This window comes from Daktulosphaira vitifoliae, unplaced genomic scaffold (genome assembly GCF_025091365.1).
Source record: "Daktulosphaira vitifoliae isolate Bord-2020 unplaced genomic scaffold, ASM2509136v1 Scaffold_3, whole genome shotgun sequence".
Taxonomy (NCBI): Eukaryota; Metazoa; Arthropoda; class Insecta; order Hemiptera; family Phylloxeridae; genus Daktulosphaira; species Daktulosphaira vitifoliae.
Window position 1 is genome coordinate 38,471,554 of NW_026099574.1, and position 26,624 is coordinate 38,498,177.

Sequence of the window (26,624 nt, forward strand, 5' to 3'; positions counted from 1 at the left end):
GCCGCTATGAGGTTAGTGCTGCGTACTGGTCCCGATTGACGGCACGTCGATTGGTCCGCTGTTTATCATTGTTTGTGTACAACCCCGTGCGCGTATGTTTTCTTGACTAGAACACGTACTCAGGTTGGATGCGTTGGCCGCGGAGGACTCTTCGCTTGTCAATCAACTAGTAAGCAATCATAATAATAATTTTTTCGGGCTGACTAAATGATAAATGGACCGACTGCGAAGTCGTTCCAGAATCTCGTTTCCGGCCATTGTGTAGCCCATACCTTTGAACGACTGTCGCCACAAACACCAACACCTGGGAAGTAAAAGCGTGTCCTGTTAAGGTCGAGGAGTGGCCCGAAGACGTTGCAACACTTACGAGTGACTATTATCTATTTGGGTATTCTCACAGACGTTATCTTTGGCCATGGTCTGTTAGGCCACACGAATTAATTATTTTAAATCGACCTAATTTAATTATCAGCGTATCAACGTTGAACTAAATGCACAGAATTCACTGAAAACTATAATAGACGTTTTGGCGGAAACCGAGTCTATCATTAACATCATATGTATGCTCGTTCAAATGATACTGTGGATATATTTCGGTGGGCACATTGACTATTGTTCACTATTAATGATTTTTATGTATTATATTTTACAATTTTTTTTTTTTTTTGGAGAAACGCATTCTTTTAATTGACTCTACGTGGTAATTTGTACCTGAAACGTCCGACAGTGGTTTCTCTTTTAACGAGCTGGAATTATAATTTGGCCACTGGCATCGTTAAATGATATGAATTTATGACGCGTAAATTGTCTGATACATGTATGTGTTCTGAATAAAAATAGTTTACCAATACGCCGATTATTAATTCGTTGACTGGTTGAAATTTTGAATATTAAAATAGTTGTTTTCCCCATATTTAGTTATTCAATTTTAAATTAAAACAAATATTTTTGTATATATATTTAGTGATTTTAATACATCAGATGTATTTCAGTATTTAAGTATATTCAGTATGTGTATATCAGTATATTTCAGATAATAGTTATTATGTTATCTTGAGTTTCGATCGCGCGATAAGCTAAATTTTTATTTGCCGTTTCCGATAACTATAAAACAACATTTATGGTTCATTTAATTATTTCGCGCTCTTCACAATCGACCTAGTTATGTGCAGTATACATTTTTTGTTAACAAAATGAATTTACAAATTAAATAAAATCAATGAATGACAAATTGTGATCACGAATTATTCAATTTTACGGCAATTTAGTTCATAACGTTTGGCAACGATTCGTAAAGACTGTTGAAACATCGTATAGATATTAAATTGATTATAAGACAAATTTAACGGTGTTTAATGGGAATCAGTAGAACTAATCGTGATTAACGATTTAATGTCGATTCTTGTGTTTGGATGTTTAACGTCCACAGTAACACAGTTTTATAAAGTTGATTGTCATCACGCTTCTGTGTACGCACGTTATATACACACTAGTAGCGCTGTTCAAAACTTTACTGATGACTCTACAAGGGCAAGTTTTTCAATAGCTTTGTCACTGTTTTCGTTACCATCAATACGGCATTTAATATACATTAATGAACTCGGGAGACCTGTAATTGTAGTATAGGTAGTGTATAATATCTGCTCCAACCGATACGTGTGAAATCACATAACAATTTTCTCCGCTGGGGGTTAACGGCAACAAGACAGCAACGGTAATGATAAATATAGTTGTGCTGTTACATATTTTTCTTTATTTGGAGAAACTCGGCATTGTTTCCCGCAAAAATGTCACGGAAACAGGTTATGCCCGTTTACGCTTATACCGATTGGAATTAACCTTTTCGGTATCGACATACGTGAGAATTTCTCTACTTCGCCAGACGTTTCTCGCTGGTTATTTTAATGCTTTTTAGGGGTTGGAGATAATTAATTTTCTGGAGCGTTACTAATTAACCTGCCAGTTAAATGCGTATGCATTAATATCATAACAAGTTAATCAATTATTTTGCATTGAAAATAAAAACAATAATGAAAACGTTGTACTATCATAAATGTGTTGCGCTTCTTTATGGTCTGGAGAAAGCAGATGACCTTGTTAGGATGAGCCTAGACGGTCTGCTGGACGTTACTTTCAAAACAACCCAAAAACTAGTGAGGCGGCCGCGCTTTGAGTACTTTATAAATATCGTATGCTACAGCAAAGTGCCTGACCGACTGGTTCTTCTAGACAACATTTTCAATAAAATAAACACAATAATAAGAGTTATAATTTAATGCATTTAGAAAATACAGAGCCATATTTCTAAATACATTTTTACAGCATTATTAGTGCGATAGCAATAAATTTTATATTTTTTTGTTGACAGATTTGCACGATGGATTCAAATACCAAAACCTTGTCATCGGCCAAGAAGAGTAGATTACGATATACAATACGTGGAGGATTCGAATTCGACACCATGGTAAGTTCAACCTCGACAACTTCCCACGACAATAGCCTAATATTGTGGGCAACACATATTTTCCTAATTGAATTGACCGTGATATTTTAGGGCAAGACGAGGTATCACGAACTGCGCAAATATGTAAAAAAGGGCAACGACTTTTGCAAAGAGTTGGCAAACATCATGCAAGAAAGGTAGTTATTTTGTAGGAGTGTTCTGCCTTCGCTAACTAAACATTAACATCATATGGACCATCGTTAACAATGAGACATAATACCTCAGTCATTACTTAGTCATTAATATGCATAACATTTATTTTTCGTTTATGATAATCATTAGTTACCGCATGCTATTAAAACTTCGCATCATTATCAATAATTAATAAAAATAAAAAATAAATAATTATTATTTTCTAATCGCTAATAAGAAAAAATAACAAATAAACGATAATCATTAAAACTTCGTAGTTCAGATTACTATTATTATCATTTGGTTAATGCTGTATGTTCACTTCTAACTAATATAAATAATCGACATTATGTAAATTATTTTTTTTCTAGAGTCGAGGTAGAAATGCATTATGCAAAGACACTATCTAAGCTCTCAGCAAAACTGGTGAAAGTAGCTAAGAACGGCGTGGGCTCCGTCCAAAATGCATGGATGCATATAGGAAAAGAAATGGAGGCCGACGGTCAGGTTCATCGGTGTTTTGCAAACACACTAGAAGAAGATATAGTCAAGCCGTTGAAAAATTTACAAGACACTCAGTATAAAATCAAAAAAACTGTCGAGTGTGATGTCACTAAAACTAGTGAGTATCGATATATGTTATTTTTTAAGCACTTGGTATGTTAAGTGGTGTTAATCGTGTTTTTATTGCATGAATGTTTTATCTAATGCGTAACATTGGCAATTAACAATTCCTTCTCGATTTAAAAGTGTTCATGATTTTCCCTATATTTTTATGTTCTTTTGTACAATAGTAACATACTAATAGAAAGATAGTGAGTAGATATTATAAGATAGTGGAAAATTAATTGTGTTAGTCGGTGACGCGTGCGGTAGGTTCGCTTAGGAGCGCAATGACCATTTCTCAATGGCATGTGGTTAGCTTCAAGAAAGTAACAGTACAATAGGACTTAGCGTGGAAAGTGAATGGATTTTAAAAGATTATGCATTTAACGAGAAGAGATACACGGTGATGATATCTCGAGCAATATGATATAATACGTTACTAAAGTGTCGGGCTGATAAAAAAATAAGCAGAATAGATAGTGTTCAATAGATATAAGTAAAACAGTAAACTCAAAATATCGCATAGTTATAATACATTATGAAATCAGCGAGCGTCTCTGAAACGGTTCGTGTTGTCCGTTTTAACGGTATCCATGTGACACGAAATCCATAGTTGATAAACTATCACTATATTAGCAATATAAGGTACGGCGTCTTAATCAAATTCAATACGGTTCAATTGAACTCGACGGTTGGAATGAGGATTTTTTATATTGTAGAAAAAATATTGCACTACGCGGTGTCAGTGCTAAGTTTTGCCGACCGCGAGCATATCATATTTACGGGGATCCCCTATCTTAGGAGGGACAGAATTAATAAAAATAGATACCCAGTAAAAATGATTACACAGTAAATAACCTGAATATGACAATAATATGTGCGGAGTCCTGCAAAGCATAGAATCTAGGGCATAAAAGGGTGTGGTGAGTTCCATCCAGTAAAGCGACACATGTCATCTAAATTTTATTAATATAATCATAAATATTTCTCAGTCGATTGACTTAAAATGAAATAATTTTTTTTAACAGAAAAGAACATGAATGAATGGCGTTCGGCCGAACGAAAGAGTAAAAAACAAAGTTTTTCCGTTGCAAGGGAGAATGAAAAAATGCAAGACACGGTAGCCGATGTTACGACATATTCGATTGTTACGAGCAACTGTAATATTAATAAGGATGCGACTAAAGTACGTGCATTTTAAGAGGTCAGCTGCATAAAAGTATAAATAATAAATTATAGCTGTACTTGTTTCAGTTGGAAAGCAAAAAACGCAAGCTTGAAGAATCTGTCAAAAAAAGTTATACCGAATACTACACGTACTGTGTCCGGACAGCCAGAGCCAAGTGAGTGAATTACTGTATTAATTTAAACATTTCAACCGATTAATTACGATTTGTTTAGGCTCGATTGGGAAATGTCAGTTAGCAATGGAGAGAATAGTTTTATGACGATGGAAGAGGAGCGGCTATTGAGGCTAAAAGAATACGCTCATCATATGCTACAATCATACCAGAAAATAGGTCCAAAAATTTCTCAAGTAAACATAAAGCTTTCTTCTAACTGTATGTGCCAACTTAATATTTACATTATTAACTACAACTTGTTCGCTAGATTTCTATGCGTCTCAGCGAGCCGGTAACAGAATGCGACGTACCAAAAGATTTTAGTATCATTGCAGACAGTGTGAACAAATATGAAGACGAAGACCTTAGTGTCCAAGTTTTGCCTGATTTTTACCCGGAGCACACACATTTGGCTATGAATAAAAGGAGAAGGATATCAGTGAGATTCAGAATGTTCTATGTAATGAAGGTGGTTGATTGTGCTTAAGCCATTTTATTTTTAGGCTTTAACAAAAATATTACAATTAATTAATCAAGACTTAGAACGGGAGAGAAGGAGCAAACAAGGCCTAGATACTTTGTCAAACGCAATGCACAATTCTACCAGCTTCAAACAGGACGATTCGTATAAGAACGTCAATGAAAAACTTCACCATGTTAGTAAATAAAAAAATAAAAACTTATTATTTTTTTGAAAATATGACTGTATAAGTCTGTATAAGAAAAAGCTGAGCCCGCCATATTTATACTATAATTATTTTAAAATATTTGATTATTGATATTATTAAATGTATTTCTGTAAGTGATTTAAAGTTTCAATTAATTAAAAAAAAAACTATATCTATTGTTTATTTTTTTTTCTATTGAAATTTTTTTACATAAGCAGTAACTTATTTTTCTCGATTTATAGTATGTATTCTTTTTTTCATAATTTAAGTTTAGTCAAAATAATTATTTGCTTTTTTATTATTGCATTTTTTAAAATAAGATTTATTTTTAAATGAGTAAGAAAACAATATTATTTCCAAAGAACATTTTGAGTCTATAAATTAGTGAAGTTAAAAATATATTTCAATAAAATTAAAATATTTTTCGATATATATTACATTATATATTATTAAAAATATCATTAATTAATCAAACTATTTAATATGATGTTATTGTCTTCATTGTATTATTATTTTCTTACAGACAAATCTTATGATCTTATATTTGGAAGCAGTCAAATATAAAGTAGTGACTGCTCTAGATGTGTTAGAGGGTAGACTACCTACAACATCCAATGCCTTGTCTCAACACATACAAACGAGTAGAGATAAAAATGGTTATCAACATTCTGTGTTAAAAGTATGCCATAGATAATATAATTTTAGTACTTTCGATTTTAAATATTAAATATTAAATTGTGTGCTGGTAGATGCCTTCAACCGTATGTCTGAAGTTGTCTTCTGCGCCAGAAGAAAGCATACATAATGGACCCACTTGGTCTGATCGAGGGTCGGCCGACGGCACTGACATCGGTTGGTATTTTCGTGCACAGCACGATAAAATATATGAGAATGTTTTCTATGATTTAACAAAGCGTTTGGTGAACAAAACTGGTTCTAAGCCACTGTGTCATTTGTGTCTTGTAGACCTTATGAGGCTTCCTAAAACTAAGCACAGTACAATTAAAAAAAATTAACACAATTTTTTATAATAATAAACAATTTTTGTTGGTAAACATTTAATAATATATCGTTGACATTTTTTACATGTATATCATTTTTTAAATTGTAATTATCATTATTGCTCACTAGTATTTATTTATAATTTTAATAATTAATAAACTATTTTATATTGCTATCTTAAAGGTACATTTTCTTTCTTCTTGGTGTGGCGTAATTCTTTATTAAAACTTCTTTTTCTCATTCTTGGCAACAAACTTCATTTTTTAATTAACGCTTTTTAAGATATGAATCATATTAATTTTCGGAGAATTTTACTAATAGATGACTTCTCAAGCGACGAAGATAATAGTGTCGACGTTAGTAGTCCACGGTGTAAAGCTATCTATCCATATACAGCAAAACTAAACGATGAGCTTAACTTAGAACCCGGTAAGAATGTTATTTTAATATGTTTAGATAATTATTAATACCTTCTCATTAAAGTTAATATCACTACTAAATTTTGTTAATTTGAGAATAATTAAAATGTAACAGGTGATATTATTCGAGTGCATAGCAAAAAGTCAGATGGTTGGTGGTATGGAGAACTAGAAGGTACAACCGGAGTGTTTCCTGCTACCTATGTTGTAGAAATAGACTGAAATAACTCACGAGGCTAATCATATATGTGTATATTATATATAATTATTTTTTATGTTGCATTAGTTAAAATTTAGCAATTAAAATTACCAAAGATAACTCAATTCTAACTAATCTGACATAAAAGTTGACTTGTATATACAATTTGTTTTATTTTATTTTTATAACGTTAAAATACAGAATACATAATTATTATTATAAAAATAACATTTCTATTTTTTATTTTTTAATATGTTAAACATTCTCTTTTCAATACTAAAATCCTATTTTCAACACATATAAAATAATGTCATGAGTACATACAGTGTCTTAAAAGATACATATAAATATATTTAAAATTGTAATAATTAAAATAAAAATAGCAAATACTAATAATAATAATAATAATAATACCACATAGATTTACAGTAAAATAGATAAAATAATAATTGTAAGTAAATATAAATAAATAATGTTACCACAGATAAAGCTCGCGTGAGTTAGGTATAGAGTTTACCCGTTGTTTCCAACATAGTTGAGACTAAATCGGGTTTTTAAAATTCAAAAATCAACGGTAACAAATGTGTCACCGGTAGAATTTTTTTTGTAGAGTGATGAATGTGATTGTACTTAAAGTTATGCCGTAGTTACAAGATTACCACACTTGACATTTGTTCACTGGATTCATGTTGGAACCCAACGGGCACTTGAAGTCGTTGGCAAAGTCTTCTAGGTTAGAGAATGGTCCTATGATTCGGAAACGACCCGGAGAATGGAAACCAGTTGTGATTCGGTTCTTTAAAGCTTCTGGTCTATACTTGGAACACCACACGTTAGCTGCGCTGATCCAAAACATTTGTTGAGGTGTATAGTCTTGTAATCCTGGCAGTCTAGGTTCAATGCCATGTCGTCTAGTCCATACGTTGTATGCGTAGTAGGCCTCTTTTACACCACCGTTATCAGCGATATTCTCACCTTGCGTGTTAATTCCATTAAGCTACCATAGAATAATTCATAATTAATAAGTATTAATTGGTAACTGATATTATGCAGTTAAGAATTTGAGAAGTTTAAATCTTAATATTTAAAAAAGTATAGAAGTTTATAGCAAGAATAATATACTTTCGTATTTTGTGTTTTGATGGTTTTAATATTATGTTTATGTATTGAAGCACATTATGGAAATATATTGCATAAGAGATGAAATATCTTTAGACAATACAGTGGTGCGAATAATATTATACCATTTATACAATAGTGTTGCCTTTATAAATCGGCAAAATAAAATGTTTGGAAAAAGTATGAATCACAAAATGATTTTTTAATCATTTATTTTACCTTTAAGTCGACTTCTTTAGCCGTGTAATTTCCATACTGGTTAATAATGCACGACGCCTTTTCCAGATACCTTTGTTTAGTCTTTTCATCCCACCAGTCTACTAAGTTACCATCCTTGTCAAATTGTCTACCTTGATCGTCAAAACCATGAGTTATTTCGTGGCCAATTACAAATCCAATGGCACCGTAGTTCATGTACCGTGGACGGTCACTAGAGAAGAAAGCTCCTTGTAAAATTCCGGCAGGGAATTCTATAATCAAATAATTATACTCATCAAATTTATAAAATATATTGAGATTAGAATTTAAATAAATCTTACGAATGCTGTTTTCAATGGCACTGTAGAACGCATTTACTATGGCAGTTCTACTGTGTGTTATCCAATCGGATTTGTTTACCGGTTGTCTTAGCCTAGAAAAACTATAGTCTGTACCGAATTTGGTTAAGTTCAAAACTGAGGTATAATAATCATCGTCATTAACTTCAAGCTATAAGAGATACTAAATATTAGTTACGAACAAGATTTAAAAAAATATGTTGTATTTACATTTCCATAAAACTCGATCAGTTTGTAATCGTCCAAAAGTTCATCTGGATATGCGATATGAGATGTCATTGATTTTGCCTTGTCTAAAGCATTTTTCCTGAAACCGAAAAATTTTTAATCCAAATAATAAAAATAAATTTCATTTAAATTCACACACAAGCACAATCGTCATGATTATTAATTAAAAAACTATATTATTTTACAATTACATAAATTAATTTATTAAGTATGAAAAATTTTAAAAATTAAGTTTATTGTTTTGTATGTGATAAGTTGGAAGGATTAATAGCGCTTCATAATTTATTTTTTATTACAAGTAACTTTATAATTTTAAAATGTTAGATCAGTCTGATAAATATGTTAGCTATGATTTTAGCTTATTATTTTTTTAACGCCTGTTATATGTTAAATAATTTCATGTATGTATAATGTGCATACATGAAATTAAGGGGATCAAAAAAAGTCGACCATCGAAATTTTAATAAGAACTACTTTAACTTTATTATATACATTAAAATAGGCATTTTGTGAAAATTTGGAATATTTAAAAAAAATGTTACTGGTCGTTCAACGTGTTTTTAGTATTCTGACCAAAAATATCCCAAAACGACCTGTATTATTCAATTTTCGGTCAAATATTATGTTTAGTATATCAAAATAGTTTGATTTTTACTGTAGAATACGATTTTTTTAGTATCAAAATTTTAAGTCGTAAATTGATAGTGTGGATATCATAATTAAGCGTCATTATATTATATATTTATAGTAGATCTCAAGTAAGCTTAAAATTAAAAAAAAAATGTTTTTTATGCAGTTTGGAAGATATTTATGTACATTATAAGTAGAAAAAAAAATTACTCACTAATCTTAAAAAATTATACCTTTTTTTAAAAATAAAGATTAAGCTAAAATGTATAATATTCTTAAAAATATTTAATGATAGTTGATCAATAAATACTTTTCAATTATTTTAATAATTGAATGTGTAGTTCTCATGGCAATTGTATTATATTCTGAAGTCTAAGCGCTAAAAACAGGTTTAAAAATAAATAATTTACTTTCATTGTTAAAAAAATTGGTATCTAAAGAATTAGTGACCGAAATATCTAGTACAGTATCTAATGATTTCAGAAATTTAAATTCTTATCTATTTTGAACATTACTATTATTTTTTTAACTTTATCCACTTCGTATAGAGAAGTTTTACTTATACAACGATTTTACATTTAAGTGTTATGGAGCTGTTAGTTTTCGATTAATTTTCGTATATTAATGGCTTTGAAGATAGATTATGACTAATAGATATGGTTTTTTGACCACACTTTGAAAATGTAAAAAATTAGCTAATACAGAACCTTTTCATGATAGCTCTTGACTAATAATATATTTTTTAGCTTAATCGTTAGATGATGATATTTGGTCTTTGAATTTTCCATTATATACTAAAATTAAATTGAACGTAAATTTTACTAAAAATTTGTGTATAATAATTGTCAAATGTAATTCAGTATATAGACAAAAAAATGAGTTACAAAGACTTTTTACGTAAAAAAATGAAATAATGTGTATATGTAATAAATATCTATAGCTTAAATTACAATTTATATTTAAACTGTATTAGTTTAAAAAAAATTATATTATGATGTAATTATATTCATATCAAAAATTAAAATGGTAACTAATGTTTTAATGACCACGAGAAATAAAATAAGTTAACCTGTGGTTTCATATAGATTTGCTGATTTTTCATAAATTTTAATTAGATATATACTGATGTATAACTTTATCATAACATAAAATTGCATTCTTATGTTATTTATTATATTTAGTATAAATGAACTGTTTGATAGAAAAAAAATAATATTTAATTAAAAAAAAAGTATTTATTGATCAACCGCCATTTAATAATATTTTTAAGAATATTAAATATTTTAGCTTATACTTTATTTAAAAAAAAGATTTAAATTTTTATGATTAGTGAATATTTTTGTTTCTACTTATAATATCCGCCAAACTGCATAAAACAATTTTTTTTCATTTTAATTTTAAGCTTACTTGAGACATATTAGAAATATACTATATAATGATGCTAATTATGGTATCCATGCTATCAATTTACAACTCATAATTTTGAAACTAAAAAATTTGTAGCCTATGGTAAAAATCAAACTATTTTGATATGCTAATAATAATATTTGACCAGAAGTTGAATAACAGAGGCCGTTTTTGGTTTTTTAGTCTAAATATTAAAAACACGTTAAGCGACCATTAAATTTTTTTTCAAAAATGTCAAATTTTCACAAAATGACTATCTTAATGTATATAATAAAGTTAAAATGGTTCTCATTAAAATTTCAAAGATAGACTTTTTTTGATCAAATTAATATTTAACGATCGTTTTTTGGGGTATTTTTGGTTAATATACTAAAAACACGTTAAGCGTCCAGTAAAATTTTTCTTCTAGTAGTACATATTCACCTAATCTAAGATATCTTTTTACATTTTATCTTAGTTTACCTAGTTTTATCATCCATCCAATCAACCTGTGACAGAATCTTCAACATCTCTTCTCTTATACCCGTGACCATTTCTAAAGCGTTCTTTTTTGCGTCTTCGTGGAAAAATCTTCTCACGTACAACGAACCAATTGCAAGTGAAAAACTTCCGGAAGCAATATCTACACACTCCTTCCATCTGGGTTCTCGTTCAGTTCTTCCGGACAATTCTGTACTGTACTCCAGTTGTCTTTTTCTAAGTTCTTCGGTTAAATAACTTACAGAAGCTGCTGTTGCTCTCCATAATACGTAGTTGGCTTGAATTCTAAGAAAATATGATTTTTATTAAGTTTGTTTTTTATTTAAGTATTTTTTTCCACATTAACTTTCAAAAAAAAATTGCTTTAGCAGTGTAATTGAATTAATTTTTAAACTTCATTGTTTTTTTCTTCAATTTTAATCAAATAAAAAGAGCTTTACCTTTTTGGCGTTGTGCTTAGAAGGGCTTCCAGATCAGCCATATATTTTGGGGAGTTTACAATTATTATATCATCCGATCGGATACTCAATGGAGATAGGAGAGTATTTATGTACTCGTACCATGGTATGCTAGGGAACCTTTGTTGGAGTTCAGAAATGTACATTGGGTTGTACAATTTGGCAGCATCTCTACGTTCTTCTAAGGGTAATGATATCTTGGCCAAACTTATTTCGAAGTCTAATGATTCCTTAAGTTCGCGAGTAGCTCTTTGGCGATCAGCTCCAAATAATACAGCGATATCTACCATGTATTTGTAGTAAGCCGAAACAATCTTTTCTTCGAGACCTTTAACTAAATATTCTCTGCTTAAACCTAATGAAGCTTGGTCAAGCTTTAAAAAAATATATAAAAAAAATGAAATTCAACACAAATTATTAAAAATGAATTGCAAAAAAAAAAAAAATTACATCAATAGCCCTAGAAGTAGTGTTTTTCAAGTCGGTGCTGATAGAAAAGTCTATGAAATAGTCAACACTATAACCAACTGTCCGGAATTTGTACACACTGTCCTTCCATGAAAAAAGTGCTTCGTTCCATTTATCGCCTTCAAGAACTGGCCATCCACCAAGAGTTTTCAATATGTTTTTAATTGGCCCCAATCCCTGCTTTTCAATTTTTTCTAATCAAAAATAATAATACGGTTAATCATTATTTAGTTGTTATTTTGAACTAATAATTTTACTTACCTTTGTCCATACACGACTTGTATAACATTTTGGCCATTTTAAATGGTTTTTGTTCGTTTGGTTTAATAGGATCGGTGATGATTAATCTAAGTTTATTTAATAGACTATCGCTGATGGCGCTAAATGTCGTTTCAGATGTTTTGTCGTCTTCAATGACTGTCTCTTTGATGAAGTTTCCACATGAAAATTCATAAAAGTCATCACATGGATCTATTGATGGGTCCATGTTATTAAGGACGGCCGACGCTGATATAAAAGAACAAGACACATGGCTTACAAGATAAGTTTATTAATGGACGACCAAGGAAAACACTTACCGGCTTTCACACAACCCGGAGTCAAACATATATTTTCCTTTTCTCTTTCCCTGGTTTGAAATAGGCTTCTAGCACGAGGTTTACCTACCAATCCATTGTTTTCAGCTGATATCGTCGGTAAATTCTCTGTGACAAACACATATGAAATATTAAATATATTTAATTTTCTATACAACAATAAAAAGTGCGCGTTTATAAACAAAATAAATAAATAATGCATAATAGATTTTATTTGGAAAAAATAGAAATTTAGATATTGCACAACTCTCATGATTTTAAAATAATTGAAAAATGAAACTCCAGCGTCAAGATAAAAAAGAATCAGAGACAATAAATTTAGTCAAGTTTATTTGTATTGCTTATTAAGTATAGTTAGTGAGTACAACAATTGTATTAATTTTAAACAGATATAGTAGTAGTTATAGTTACTAGAATTCATTTTTAAAATTACACTTTTTGTTTATTAGGAAATATACTCGAATTGTAACAATTTAATTGTATTCGATTTATCGGTACTTATTTTAAAAATCTTTAAGATATAAATAAAATATGTTTATATTCAAGACCTCACAAAAAAAAAAAAAAAAAATTTATTCTGTTTTTAAAAAATTAATTTTTAAAACTATACGTCCTTTGATATCAACTATCCTTTTTTTAATTATAGACTTGATTATAGAATTTAAATATAAATTGCTGTAATAAAGGGATTAAGTGTTGGTATAAAATCGAATCAATAAAATGTTAATGTGAAAATCATTTATATTTAAAACTGCCACTCATCGGGCCATAAAATAATTTGCATTAAAAACGATTCCTCGCATTTCATTTTTTAAATAATTTATTTTAAAGTTAAATAAGCTGACCAAAATGTGTCATCTGCTAACTATTTAAATAAAATATTTATTTTTTATTTTAATATTGCCTACTTATATATTCTTACCGGAGATGCGCAAAAAATATTAAAATACTTTCGCATACGATTAGAACTCTCAAATACATGCCAACTAGAAACCGTCAAAATTAAAATTTTGATTGACACGTTAAAATTATTTTTTCAAATGTGTAGAATTAACGAATGAAAAGCTAACAAAAGTTACCATAGAATCAAATTTAAATACGACTAGTTATTTACTAATAAGATTATCTTTTATAGTTTTGAATTCGTTAAAAATAATCAGATCATAAATGCCAATCAAAAACTAGTAAAAAGTTACTTATAGGTCATTCATTCATACAAATCAACATGAATACAATAATAGGTTGTTAAAAAGTTGTGTTAGATTTAGAAGATATATTAATATGGTAATAAATTATGTAATTGTAAAATGTCGTAAGTAACACACTTCGTATTTTTACAATTAACATAAAAAAGTTGATTTTTTTTGAACTTCTACTTGGTCATGTCAATAAATAATTTTATTAAAAATAAGTCGTAAAACATAATTGGACTGTAATAACTACAAAAGTAATTCCATTTTTTTTTTAATTTTAAAATAATAGATAATACGAATTTGACATTGATTGACAAATTTATAATATTGTTTACTAATAAAGTTAAAAACATTCTGCGAGCAAGATTATATCTGTAATGTGTTTATTTTTAGCCTTATTGAAAAAAAAATTACACGAATTGCGCATTATTTCGTATTATAAATAAAACGTTATGTTTCTATATAATTTTATCTTACGTATGAATAAATTCACAAAAACAACTTGTTAGCAAAATTTATTGTTTTATAGCCGAAAACAAACTCCAGCAATTATAGATAGTGTATTAGTTCATATCATTTCATTATTAATAATACCTATATTTTAAAATAATCAATGCTAGCATAACTTCTTATGTTCAAGGTTTTTTCGGTTTCCGCTAAACGACTTGGAGTCGGTACGCGCATAAATTGTAATCACTACGCCGTTTAATTAATATTATTACTCATAAGTACGTACGCTGTGCCATCGTAGTACTTGGTGAAGTAATTGAATTATTGTGACTGTTCTCCACAAGTCAATATTTTATTAACTTTTATTCAAAGCAGGTAGTTGGATTTTTACTCCGAGTCGAATAAAAATCATTACATTTCTAGGCCCCAAAGGAAATTAAAAACAAATCTACAACTTGTATAAAAATGTATTGAAATGTCATTCGAAAATTTTTAAATAAACCAAAGTTTCATTCGCATAATCATAGGACAACGTTTTTTTATTAATCCGACGCAATTGTCGATGATGTAAAATAAAATAATTACTGCAACCAATTTTGTGTTGTTATCGGGTTAAATATTAAAATTATGTAGAGCAACAATACCGGTCAGTTTACACAGACAAATCGATGCTCTCATTATAAACTGGTTCCCTAGTAGCCCGTTATAAGTTTCTTATCTCTTTAGTTCATGTTTTTGATGACTTGTTTTTTTTTTCTCATTATCTATCGGAAAATCGACTCGTGTATACCGTTAATATTACTTACCCATATTACAGTTGTGGTTAAAGTACAGCGTGGACAAGGCTAAGGCTAGGAATAGTGACGCCAACACCGTGCAGGCGGCTATGACGGTCAAGTTTCTTTCTAAGGTGGTCCTCCTCTTCCACCATGTTGGGTTTCTGTAACATAACACATTTTGCTTAAACTAGAAAATTTTTATTATTATATACAGTTTAATAAAAATAAAATAGCAAGAATTAATTGTTTTTTTTTGACAATATTTGGTCTCTTGTAAAAGTAAAAGTAAAATATGTTTTACTATAGTCGTTATGTTTCACGTTATTCCACCCAATTAAAAAACGACATGCTATTATGCATTATATGAATATTAGTTTTCCAATAAAATTGTATACAATTCATATGATAATTGCAAACTTAAAAAATATAAATATTAAATCTATAAATAATTAATTTTACACTGATACTGGTAATTGCTCATGTGCAAACTGCTGACGGCAGGACTCATATAAAAACCATTAACGAAAAACAAATATTAACTGAGATCATCGAGCAAAAAAAATTCTTAACCAATGCCAAAGGTAGACCGAGCAATGACCTTTGGTCTTCTGTATTGCAATAGCCGTAAATAAAACGATTTAAGCACGCGAATAACTTCAAAACTAAAATAATTTTGGCGGGCGTTTTTAGACGACCTTACCACTAAACACCTGACTGTACGCTAAAAATAACAATTATTTTTAAAACGATTGTTTTTCACACCGCGATCGTGTGCTGGCGACAATCTATAACTTTTGTGTCATTATAATAATTCTATCCGATGATTAATACACGTAGTCATTGCACACCGTCAAAAGACACAAAAATCGTCACTTTTGTGCGAAGACGGACCAGGGAACTCGTGAAATCGTCCGTGACCAATTGACAGTGTACACCTTATGTGTTACGATTAAATGGCTTAAAATTTTCGTTACATGAACTAACGCATTGTACAAAAAAAAAAAAAAAAAAAGAAAGGGAAAACAGGGAAAATCTTGTGTGCATAACATTGCGCTGGCGCAGATCCCTTCATCGTTAACACTATTAACGGCTTTGTGATTAATGGCGAAACAAATTATTGTAACACACGACGTCTGCCAACAGATGTTTTCATTTTCTCTCCGGTTTTCTTATGAGAATCGATCAACAGGTCTTTTTCATGCGGAAGTCGCGGTTTTGTTAGCGTCAGCTGATCTTTTTTTCCTAGTTAAATATAATACGTTTTAAAAACAGCAAACGGCAGGTTCCTCTTGCGTATTCTATTTTACAACTAGTAAACGTGTCGAATATGTGCGATTAATATTATACATTTTTGCATTTGCATTTTATTATAACCGTTCGAGACATTACGGTTAACAAGTTTGCGGATTATAAGTTGACTTGTGAGATCACTGACCGAACAAGTAAACGAGTTTATTCAGCATATGGAATACAAATCATGAATAATTTATTTAAAAAAAAAAAATACAAAGAGTCTTGTTCAAGTTCCTAAAAAAGAAATTTGCAAAAAAAATCGTACGGTAGCTTTAACGTTCAACTGTTAACCGCTGTGAACGTATTAAGGTCAATATTAATGTATTCCAAATTAATAACATCAATAGATCGGTATCAGCAAATTACTTATGTTTACACTGCGGCGTATTCGAGCAACTGTCGCACTGATCGTCATTTTAACGATCTTAAAATAAAAATACAAAAGTAATACATTCTTGCCGACACAGCTTCGACCACCCGCACATTATTCATTGTAACACTATTCGTTCAGTGAAGGTCAGTATTGATTATTTCNTTTGATGAATTTGATTATTACGACCTACGTTTTGGTTCGATTTCCTCCAGAATAAACACTATTCGTTCAGTGAAGGTCAGTATTGATTATTTCGACGAAAGACTTGATATAAATTGTTTTGTGTATCTTTATGCTTGATTTGTGAACATGCTTAAAAATTTCAATACTAAACGTGGTCAGATAAACCAAATATTGTCTTTTTTTGCCATCTCTTGGCATAAATAATTAGCCTTTGTCAAAAGCGCGACTTAGTAAAAAAGGCCCTTATAATGCAAAACCTGTCAATGGGAAATTAATCAAGAGCTGTTTGTTTATTGATGTCGACCGCTTAAATAATTACCACAGGACTGCGAAAACTCGGGTAAAGTGCTAAAGAGTTGAGTAAAACTTTAATAAAGCTTAAAATTAAACTTTAAGAATATAAAGAAACAATTTTTCTCATAACATTATGTCATAGTAGTTACTTGCCATCTAATCGAATCGTTGCATTAAATCTCATTTTAATGACTTTATGTATTTAACTCCGTTAACTATGTTCGTGCGAGTAAAAAATGTATTAAACGATTATAAGTGTAATACGCTAAACCTTTAGCGTGACTATTACATGGATAACACAATCTATTTAAGATGTTAAATGCTTATTATCGTTGCTCTGAATCACATGCACATCCTAGTCGTGTGTGGGAATTGATAAGTTAATTAAAATGTATTGTCTTATACTGACAATATTTGTTTTATAAAACAATCTATTATTTTTATTTGTTTGCTAAACGTTAGTGCGTGCAGTATTTGATATCTAATGACATTAGCTAGTATTTATAGAACTGCACATGCACATTTTCTAAACACCTCAAATATCCCAAACATTTTTAGGTTGAACTTTTACCGTCAAACGTGACTTGTCGAAATTAACTTTAAATAACTGCCGAATTTTATGCATTTTCGCTGAATGGAAAACAATAAAATTTTAAATCAAATTTTCAACGAGGACTAATATTTTCACAAGATTATATTAAAAAAATAATCATTGTATCCGGATTTAAACATTTTGATCGTTCAACATAACTTTAATTAATTCTTTGTGTAAAAAAACAACAGAAGATTGTTGAGCGCCTCGTTAAGGTTACGATTTTGTTTTGACCTTTACCCCACAGTGGATCTGACCCAAAGACGTTCCGGCCAATTACTTTCTCTCCTTCAGCGCCTCACGACCTTACAAATGTAGTGGCCCGTTTTAATTTCATTATTTTTATTACAATACAATTATTTATTTTCGTTTGTTGCCCATTTCGATAGAAATCTGTGCTGTAGATAATAGTCCAAGGGTAGTTTCACTATTGATCGGGTCTCTCCATCAAGATCAGATTAATTGTCAATAAGATTGCGTTTAGAAGTTCTAAACGGTAAACTCAGACAGCACGACCTGCCAGCGAAAATTAACAACTTTGTCGCGAACAACGGACGGTCATTAATGAGAGACCTAATGGAAGCGGCGATTGTCCGACGCCAATAATAATGACATAACCGCGGAGAGAGTAAACTACTATGCAATTCAACGTGATCATTGAAAATAATACAACAGCATTGTTCGACCCGTCAAAATAATTAAGTTAAGACGTGTTTGAAGTGAGCATTGTTGTGCATGTCACTGTTTAAATTTTTTAAAGAAAATCGTGTGCATAGGGGTTGTAACAAATTTAACATTCTATCAATATGTAATTGGCTGTTAGTATGATGAAATAGAAATTTTTTTAATGAGATAACATACACTACATACAAGAATATATTAATATTTTACATGAAGAAATCAAATTGAAGGTGAATGATAAAAAACACTCGGTTGGGAATTGAGAAACTACTCAGGTTTGATTCTCATAATCTTAAATGGCTGTTAATGTTTTTTTTTTCAATGAAATCCAATTTATTTGAGTTAGGATATTTTTCAAGAAATTACTTGTTGTTTGTTAGGATATTTACCCATATGTTTGCATATCAAATTCGTAGTTATTTTCATTCGTTCTGTAAAAGTGAGCAGTGGTTATTGAATGCATATATTGTCGTCAAACATCTGATGACTTAAATACTATGTATGCTAAATTAAAACAAACAAGTTGGCAAATGATTTTTATACATATAGGTTAAGTTTTTCTAGATAAAATATCAAGAACTATGGTATGTTTCATTTATAATTTTTTTTAGGTAACTAACTGTGTTATTCATGTACGATCTGCTAACAATGATAATGTTGACGCATTAAGTGCCCATAAAATAATGTGTATTTGTGTGCTGGGCAAAATATAACTAATGGCTTAATCGCATTGTTGTCTTTGTAATTGTAATAAAAATTATAGTCATGAGCTTATGTCATAGGACATTGCGGGTTGTGATGATGATTAAAACGATTTAATCTTATTCAATGGGCGTTCGACATTGACCGATATAAGACAAAATTACTTCAATTTTTGTCATCCAAAGAGTGTGCTTACCACTTGAATTTCGATTGAACACTCGATGGTGCCAATTAAATCTAATACAATAATTATGAAAATTACTGAGATTAACCTAATGGATACTACGTTGTGAGCTATTGTTCATGGCACATGAGATGCGATAATATACACCGGCGCGTGTCCTATACAACCGCATGGGTCTTGGTGTTTAATCATTCAACGCAGTGATTGAATTTCGTTTCCCATCCTTGTCCCCAATAAGTCGAGACTAGTTGCATTGCGTTTCTCATTGAATGTAAATCAAAAATATAAAAACAATTGACTTGCTCTGGAAAACTACCTATTTACACATTTAACTATTTTACATTAATTCTTACTACCGACATTCTAGCACAAACTTCAAGCCAAAAAAAACATAAAATATAATTATTGCAGCAATAATCAATGCAGTCGGATCGCTACTAGAGATTCGCCCGATTAGAAATGTGACCAGTGTTTTAACGATAATTCCATTGAAGTTAAATATTACAAACCGTCTGTGAAAATTATGTTCACATGAAGTTTCGAAATGAATGAAATTGTGTTGTGTTTAAAACAATAGCTCTATGCTTTAGTAAGGAGTCTTGCCCGTTGATCAAATAAAAACTATTACAATAACAATGATGTTATCATTTTGGAAGCGTCGCGTCTGCACTCAGACGTATGTGAATCAACGTTGCGCCACCATATGAATTACACTACGAATAAGAATTTAAAAAGGTCTAAATGTTTTTTGTTTGATTACTAACGGAGGGTAAAGATTTTATAAAACCCTAATCATTAACAACAGTCACAATAGTGCGGCAGTATTGGCAGTTTTGGCGCAGAAGCGGATACCAGTACTGACATATGTGTGGGATGATAACATATTTTCGTACCGGAAGACTAGTACCAGTAGGATTTCCTTTTTTATAAAACTTAGAGAAATAAAAAGGAATGAAATGTAACTGCACTAAGAATGAGACGACAAAGTCTGAAATTATTACTAGGTGTTGTTTAAATAAAGCAAATATAAGTAAATAATTTTAAAGGTTGATTTTGTTTGTTAAATGCTTAAAATACGCTGCAAGTAAGTCACGCAAATGCAAGGCAACGCACGATGCAGATTACTGATAATTTAAAGGCCTCACGTGTCGGGCACCTAAATTATTATAATTACACATGCTTAATAAACTTGTTTTGTCTCATTTGATTTGGCGAGCGAAATACTAAATTTATCGATCCTTTATATCTTCGTACCGACCCGAACGCGTTAATAAAACTAGAATTCATGTATAATTTGGAATACGTCCAGACGTTCAAAACGTCAGGACAAAGTAACCGGATTCGACGAAAACAGTAATTTTATCAATATTTCCCCCCCCCCCTTAATCTGTAAGTAGCCGATTTGCAGCGCACGAGAAACAATTTATCGTACACAGATAGAACGTTAAATAAATTTTTCCTCTGTAACGGACAAGAAATTAACCACTTACGATGAAGGAGGAAAAATATAAAAAGACTTAAAGAAGGTACTATGATGTAACGTTATGGAAATTAAATAATGTTTCATTATTACATTAACTCAATATTGATTATATTTTGTTTGAACAAAGTGACTATTTTCAAGATATATTATAAAGTAGTTTAATAATGAACTTTGATAACTATCTCTAAAACTCAGTTGACAATAATGTCATACATAATATTGACTTAAGGCTATAAAAAGGCTAAATATTTATTCTTTATAACAAAAAAATCGTTTTTCATTTGTGAAGGATGCGACTTATGAGCAACGCGTTTTTGATTATTTTCCGAAGAAAAATATTTGAATTATTCTGTAGTAATATAATTGCAATAATCAGATAAATATTCGCACTGTACGATTTCATTAAATTATAAACGTTCATGATTATTAGCGTTGACCACAATATTTTAATGATATATATATATATAAAAAAAAAAAGAAATTCATGTTAAATAGTACAATTAAATACATAATGGACTTGAATCAGTACTAGGAAAATTCTATTGGTAATGCGCCTTCTTCTAACGATCAAGATAAATTTCGAATTAGAGAAAAACACAGGTAAATTAGCGGTCAATTTTAATTGTTTAACTGCGTTAAATCTATCAAATGTTTTGAATAGATAAACAATTTAATAAAACCCACCTATAAAATATAAGTCAACAATACAAAAATAATAGACTGTTTACTACTTGATAATAAATTACTTTTGGTTTGGAAATCGAATAATTAACCAAGATTTCTGCACAATACACATTGTGCTGTACTTGCCCAAACAAAACAACTATCATATGACTTTCGTGTGAAATGAACTATCCGTTCTATTCGCTTTCACTCTACGTGAAAGAAAAATAAAATAATACCAAAAAGAATAACTGTATTTACATGGTAAACGATATTGCCGTTAATTTTTTTATTATTATTATAATTTTCCCAAAAGAAATCTTTTTATTAGTTAATTATTTATTGAGATATAAATAATCTGACACAAACTGAACAAAAACCACAACCGAGTTAAATTCTATTGAAATTAAAAAATAAACAACATAATATTGAAGTAATTATCTATAAAATAAACACCAATTAAAGCGATGACATAGAACAAGTGCTAAATCACAAAATCTAAATTTTTCAGGAGAAGAAAAAACACTTTGCGGCCGTGGACAACAGATCATGAATTACATAGGTCAACAGGTAATAATTTCTTATTTTTTTGCATCTATTGAAACGATTATTTTATGTTTAAACTAACAGAAACTAAAACAATAATTATTTTAAAAAAATATGTGTTTTTTAAATTTTTAGTAAATACATGGACCTTTAAACGTATTATATGAAATTTATTTACTTATTTCATTCGTTGTCTTGGGCCTGTTTGAGAACGACCCAGGGATTTATAAATGGCTTATAGAGTTGTAGCGGACTTTGAAAGTTGTTATCAGGGTCAATATAATAAAAGAAATGTAGTAATTTAAATTTAATAGAATGGCGTGGCAAAGTTCAAACTAAAAAAATAAAATAAAAAAATAAAAAAACACTTGTTTTTATGATTATTTTCAGACTAAATTAATTTTAATTAGTTTATGTAGTCATTAATTAATATCTAAGAAAATACTATTCATGTACTCTTAAAAAAATATGTTCAAATTTTCACAGATATGTCTGAACGTTTTTAACGCAAACTGTGTAAGAAAAATAGTGATAATAATGTTGTATTTGTGTATGAATTTTCGATATTTTATGTAAAAATTACACTACACGTGAGTAAAATGTGTGTATTAAAAATATCATACTGACGTAGGGGATAGTTTTTGGATAAATTCTTAGTGAACTACAAACAGACTGAAAAGAAAAAATTTCCATTTTGATAGTTATAAGATAAAACTATTTCTAAGAACATTATTTTTTTTTATAATATGTTACGCTAAAAAATCTTTTGTGTGACAAACTTAATTTTGTATTGTCTATTACTATTATTTGGTAGAGAAGTATATTTTCTGTGTTGTATCCTACAAGAATGTCCCAAAGATAATACGTTAAAATTGTTGAACGCCATTGATTATACAAACACAAAACAAATGTCAGAGAACAAATGTATTTGGGTCAGTGGGTAAATTATGTGATCGTAACAGTAGTAAGTCTATACGGCGAGCAAAAAATTGTTTTGTATGATACTCTTCCTGATATTTTTTTATGCGCTACAGCTTTGGGCAAAAGAAGGGAAATAGGCTGCGTAGTACAATATCAGGAGAACAATACGATTTGTATTTCGGGATCGTCTTACCACAATGTTTACAGTTGTCAACCGCATTGACATTTGACTATTATATATCATGGAAATTATTTTCGATTATACAATAACAAAAATATTGAAACAACGGGAGAAAGTTACGCCCATAGGCATTTGTTTTGGTTTTATGTGTACCATGATGGTCGTTTTAACTAGTTCGACCTGTTGCAGATAATTGCTTCGGTCCGTCAATGAGAAAAATCATAAAAACTTGATAATATGCATATAATAAGCGGAACAAGTATTGGCGAACTTTCACGGATCATAAAACTGTTATTCATGTTAGGTGAAAAAAAATTGTCATTAAGCCATTTTTTTTTCTTACGTTGAAAATATAAATAAAATGTTGGCTAAAAAATGAATTTTCTATTTAAAGTTTCATTATCGCGAACTTTTAAAAAGATCAGTACCGTTGCCGTATAATTAATATTTTTGAAATCATCCTAGTTCGGCAACATTTAACTAACATTATGACCAATGATTATATTTATTATGTATGCCTGTGAGTTAAATTAATATTTAATTATTCCGGTGGTCGGGTATTTAATTTCAAATCTATTTTTACAGGTTAATTGGAAAAAATCCCACCAATGTGGTAAATCAATATTTGTTTAACAAACTTACATTAAAGAGTTCATAATCAATTCCAAGACATTCGAAAAAAAAAAAATGTTCGTAAAACTTACTTGATTACGGTAGCTGGTGGATTTGTCATTTTGACGGAATCGTGTCGTTGGGCGGCCGAATCGCCTTTGCCCTGATTTGTACCAGCTGCTCTGGTACTCTCCACTATTTGATTACCGAACGTTTACGGACCACCGACAGCAATACTAATTTTTTAAGAGCGGCGCCCGTGTAAAAATGTCGAGCTTGAATAGTCTACCGGTCGGCAGGGAAAACACGTGATGTCAGTTGTTCTTGAAACTCGTTTTGGTGTTGTGCTGATGTGCGACGGCCGCTCTGCTCAGGGTGTGCGTGTTAGCGTTGCGGTCCGTTCGCGACGACTGTACCGCCGGCCGGTAAGGCGATAGTATATAGTACAGCCGGCGCTATGCGTATCAACCACTGGCGGGAGGCGAGTTCCTTCCATGGTCCACTCCCCTCTAACCAGAACACGGGTAAATACGCGGCACGACTTTTCCCCAAAATTGTGGCGCCAAAACATCATCTTAATAATTACTATGTCGATGAAAACGTTAACACATTGTTGTTTTGCACTCAATTAACCCATCAGCCATGTTCAGTACCTGTAGCAAGAAGACAAACTTGACTGAATAAGATGATACGCGGAATCAGCACAGTGACACATTTTCTTAGGCCCCCTTTTGTATATCGCGTTACTTTTTTTATATTTAATAGAAATATAGAATTATTCTCGTGAATGAGCAAAACTATTCATACTCTTTATGTAACAGATATTATTATTTTTAACAAAAAAAAATTAATGTGCAATTATAATGTATCCCAGTTATAATAAATACTCACAATTATTACATTAAGTTCATCATAAATAGTCATATTAAAATAATAGCTCTCGAATTACTGAATACTTAATAACAGCCTAATTTGTCTGTTAGAGAATTATTTAAAAAAAATTGCAATGGCTATACAGTTTTCGAATAATTAATTGCTATAACACTATTAGCTAAAAGTTAAGACACAATAAATAATTTTTAATACATGTTGTGTGTACATGATATATGTAATATTTTTTTTATGGTACATTATTGAAGAGTACAAAAATAATTTATTGCCATTTTTACTTGCCATCTAAGTTTTTTTTTTTATTTAAAACTATTCGTTAGATGTTATGATAAAAAGATTGCGAAATCAATAGTTTATTGTCATTTATTATAAACATAAATTATCATAATTTCAACATAAACTAGTCTCAGATTAAGTAATGATTAACTATGTAAATAATGGTGTTATAGTCAGTAAGGATAATACAAAATATGCCATTGTAATGGTTCAATTATTATTTAACTTTATGATATTGTAAAATTTAAATTTATTATCTTAAATTACTAAGTACGTATTTTGTATTTTTATGTACTCAATCAAAAATATTATCTAGTAAATATTCATAAATTTAATTTTGAACGAATTATTTTATACATAAAATAGTTCTTTAAATGTAAATATATGATTTCATTTTAAAAAACCCAGCACAGTGGGGTCGCGGCACAGTGGTGACGTGACATATTTGGATCAAGTATAATGATATCTGTCGGTGATTAAAATCACTATCATAAAAAACGCTTCGATGCAAATCTTTAGATAGTGTTTAATTTTAAAAAATAGGTGGATTATAATATTATTTAAATAGGTGGTTATTAATATCCTGATTCAGATAAAGTATATCGAATGAAAAAGGGATTATTAAAAATTATTATTACTCATAAAAAAATTATGTTGATCCATACACTTTTCAATAAGTTATAGCATTATAAAGTTAAAAATAAAAAAATAAAATCGAGAATTTTCACACAAAATTAGCATTCGATAGCCAATTTCACCCTGAAGACAAAATAAAGTACGACATTTTTTTTTCCATAATAAAGTGCATTACATTAGCTTTAATTTATGATATATATAAAAGTGTCAGACTTTCCGGAACACTTTCAAAATTTAAGTTGAAAAAGTAAATTTTTTCTGAAAAAGTTGTCATTTTGAATCCCCCCCTTTGGGCAGGTAAAAAAAGTCAGATTTACAAAAAAATTATACCAAATGATAATTAAAGACATCATGCATCCATAAAAAAAAGAATTATATTGATCCATACATCTTTCAAAAAGTTATAGCATTATAAAGTTAAAAATATAAAAAAGAATTTTTTTACAAAAATCGTATTTTTTTTTTTAATTTGATGTCTGTTTTCACCATGAAAAAAAATAAAGTCCGAAATTTTTTTTTACCATTATAAAGTATATTACATTAGCTTTAATTTAAGATATNTATAATAAAGTATATTACATTAGCTTTAATTTAATATATATATATATATAAAAGTGTCAGACTTTCCGGAACACTTTCAAAAGTTAAGTTGAAAAAGTTCTACTGTCTACATGCATTTTGAAGATTTAAACCCCGCTTATATATAGGGAAATGGTCCGATTTAAAAAAACAGTATGTTGAATGAAAGATCTATATAAATACTACTTTTCATAAAAAAATTGTAATGATCTATACATTTTTCAAAAAGTTATAGCATAATAAAGTTAAAAATGGAAAATACAAAATCGAAAATTTTCACACAAAAATAGCATTCGG

At 29.9% G+C, this 26,624-nt stretch overlaps 2 protein-coding genes across 3 annotated transcripts; one reads left to right on the forward strand and one right to left on the reverse strand.

Annotated features, from left to right (window-relative positions):
- LOC126900237 (nostrin) lies at positions 1–7,100 on the forward strand. 2 transcript variants are annotated; one of them, XM_050675805.1, is made up of 13 exons: positions 1–169; positions 2,369–2,464; positions 2,555–2,640; positions 3,007–3,257; positions 4,270–4,427; positions 4,496–4,584; positions 4,643–4,778; positions 4,853–5,023; positions 5,088–5,240; positions 5,776–5,931; positions 6,002–6,104; positions 6,576–6,683; positions 6,789–7,100. In XM_050675805.1, exons 2-13 carry the CDS (start codon positions 2,378–2,380, stop codon positions 6,893–6,895), a joined length of 1,605 nt encoding a protein of 534 aa, XP_050531762.1. In that variant the 5' UTR covers positions 1–169; positions 2,369–2,377; the 3' UTR covers positions 6,896–7,100. The 2 variants fall into 2 exon arrangements, with proteins under 2 accessions (XP_050531762.1, XP_050531763.1); XM_050675806.1 differs by lacking the exon at positions 1–169 and adding an exon at positions 459–596.
- LOC126900227 (neprilysin-2-like) lies at positions 7,021–24,376 on the reverse strand. Its single transcript, XM_050675774.1, has 11 exons — positions 24,038–24,376; positions 15,265–15,398; positions 12,798–12,923; positions 12,481–12,726; positions 12,202–12,413; positions 11,734–12,125; positions 11,276–11,578; positions 8,759–8,855; positions 8,531–8,699; positions 8,211–8,461; positions 7,021–7,869 (listed from the first exon to the last, which is right to left on the reverse strand). The coding sequence occupies exons 1-11, from the start codon at positions 24,064–24,066 to the stop codon at positions 7,528–7,530; spliced, it is 2,301 nt and encodes a 766-aa protein (XP_050531731.1). The 5' UTR covers positions 24,067–24,376; the 3' UTR covers positions 7,021–7,527.
- Between the last annotated feature and the right edge of the window lie 2,248 nt (positions 24,377–26,624).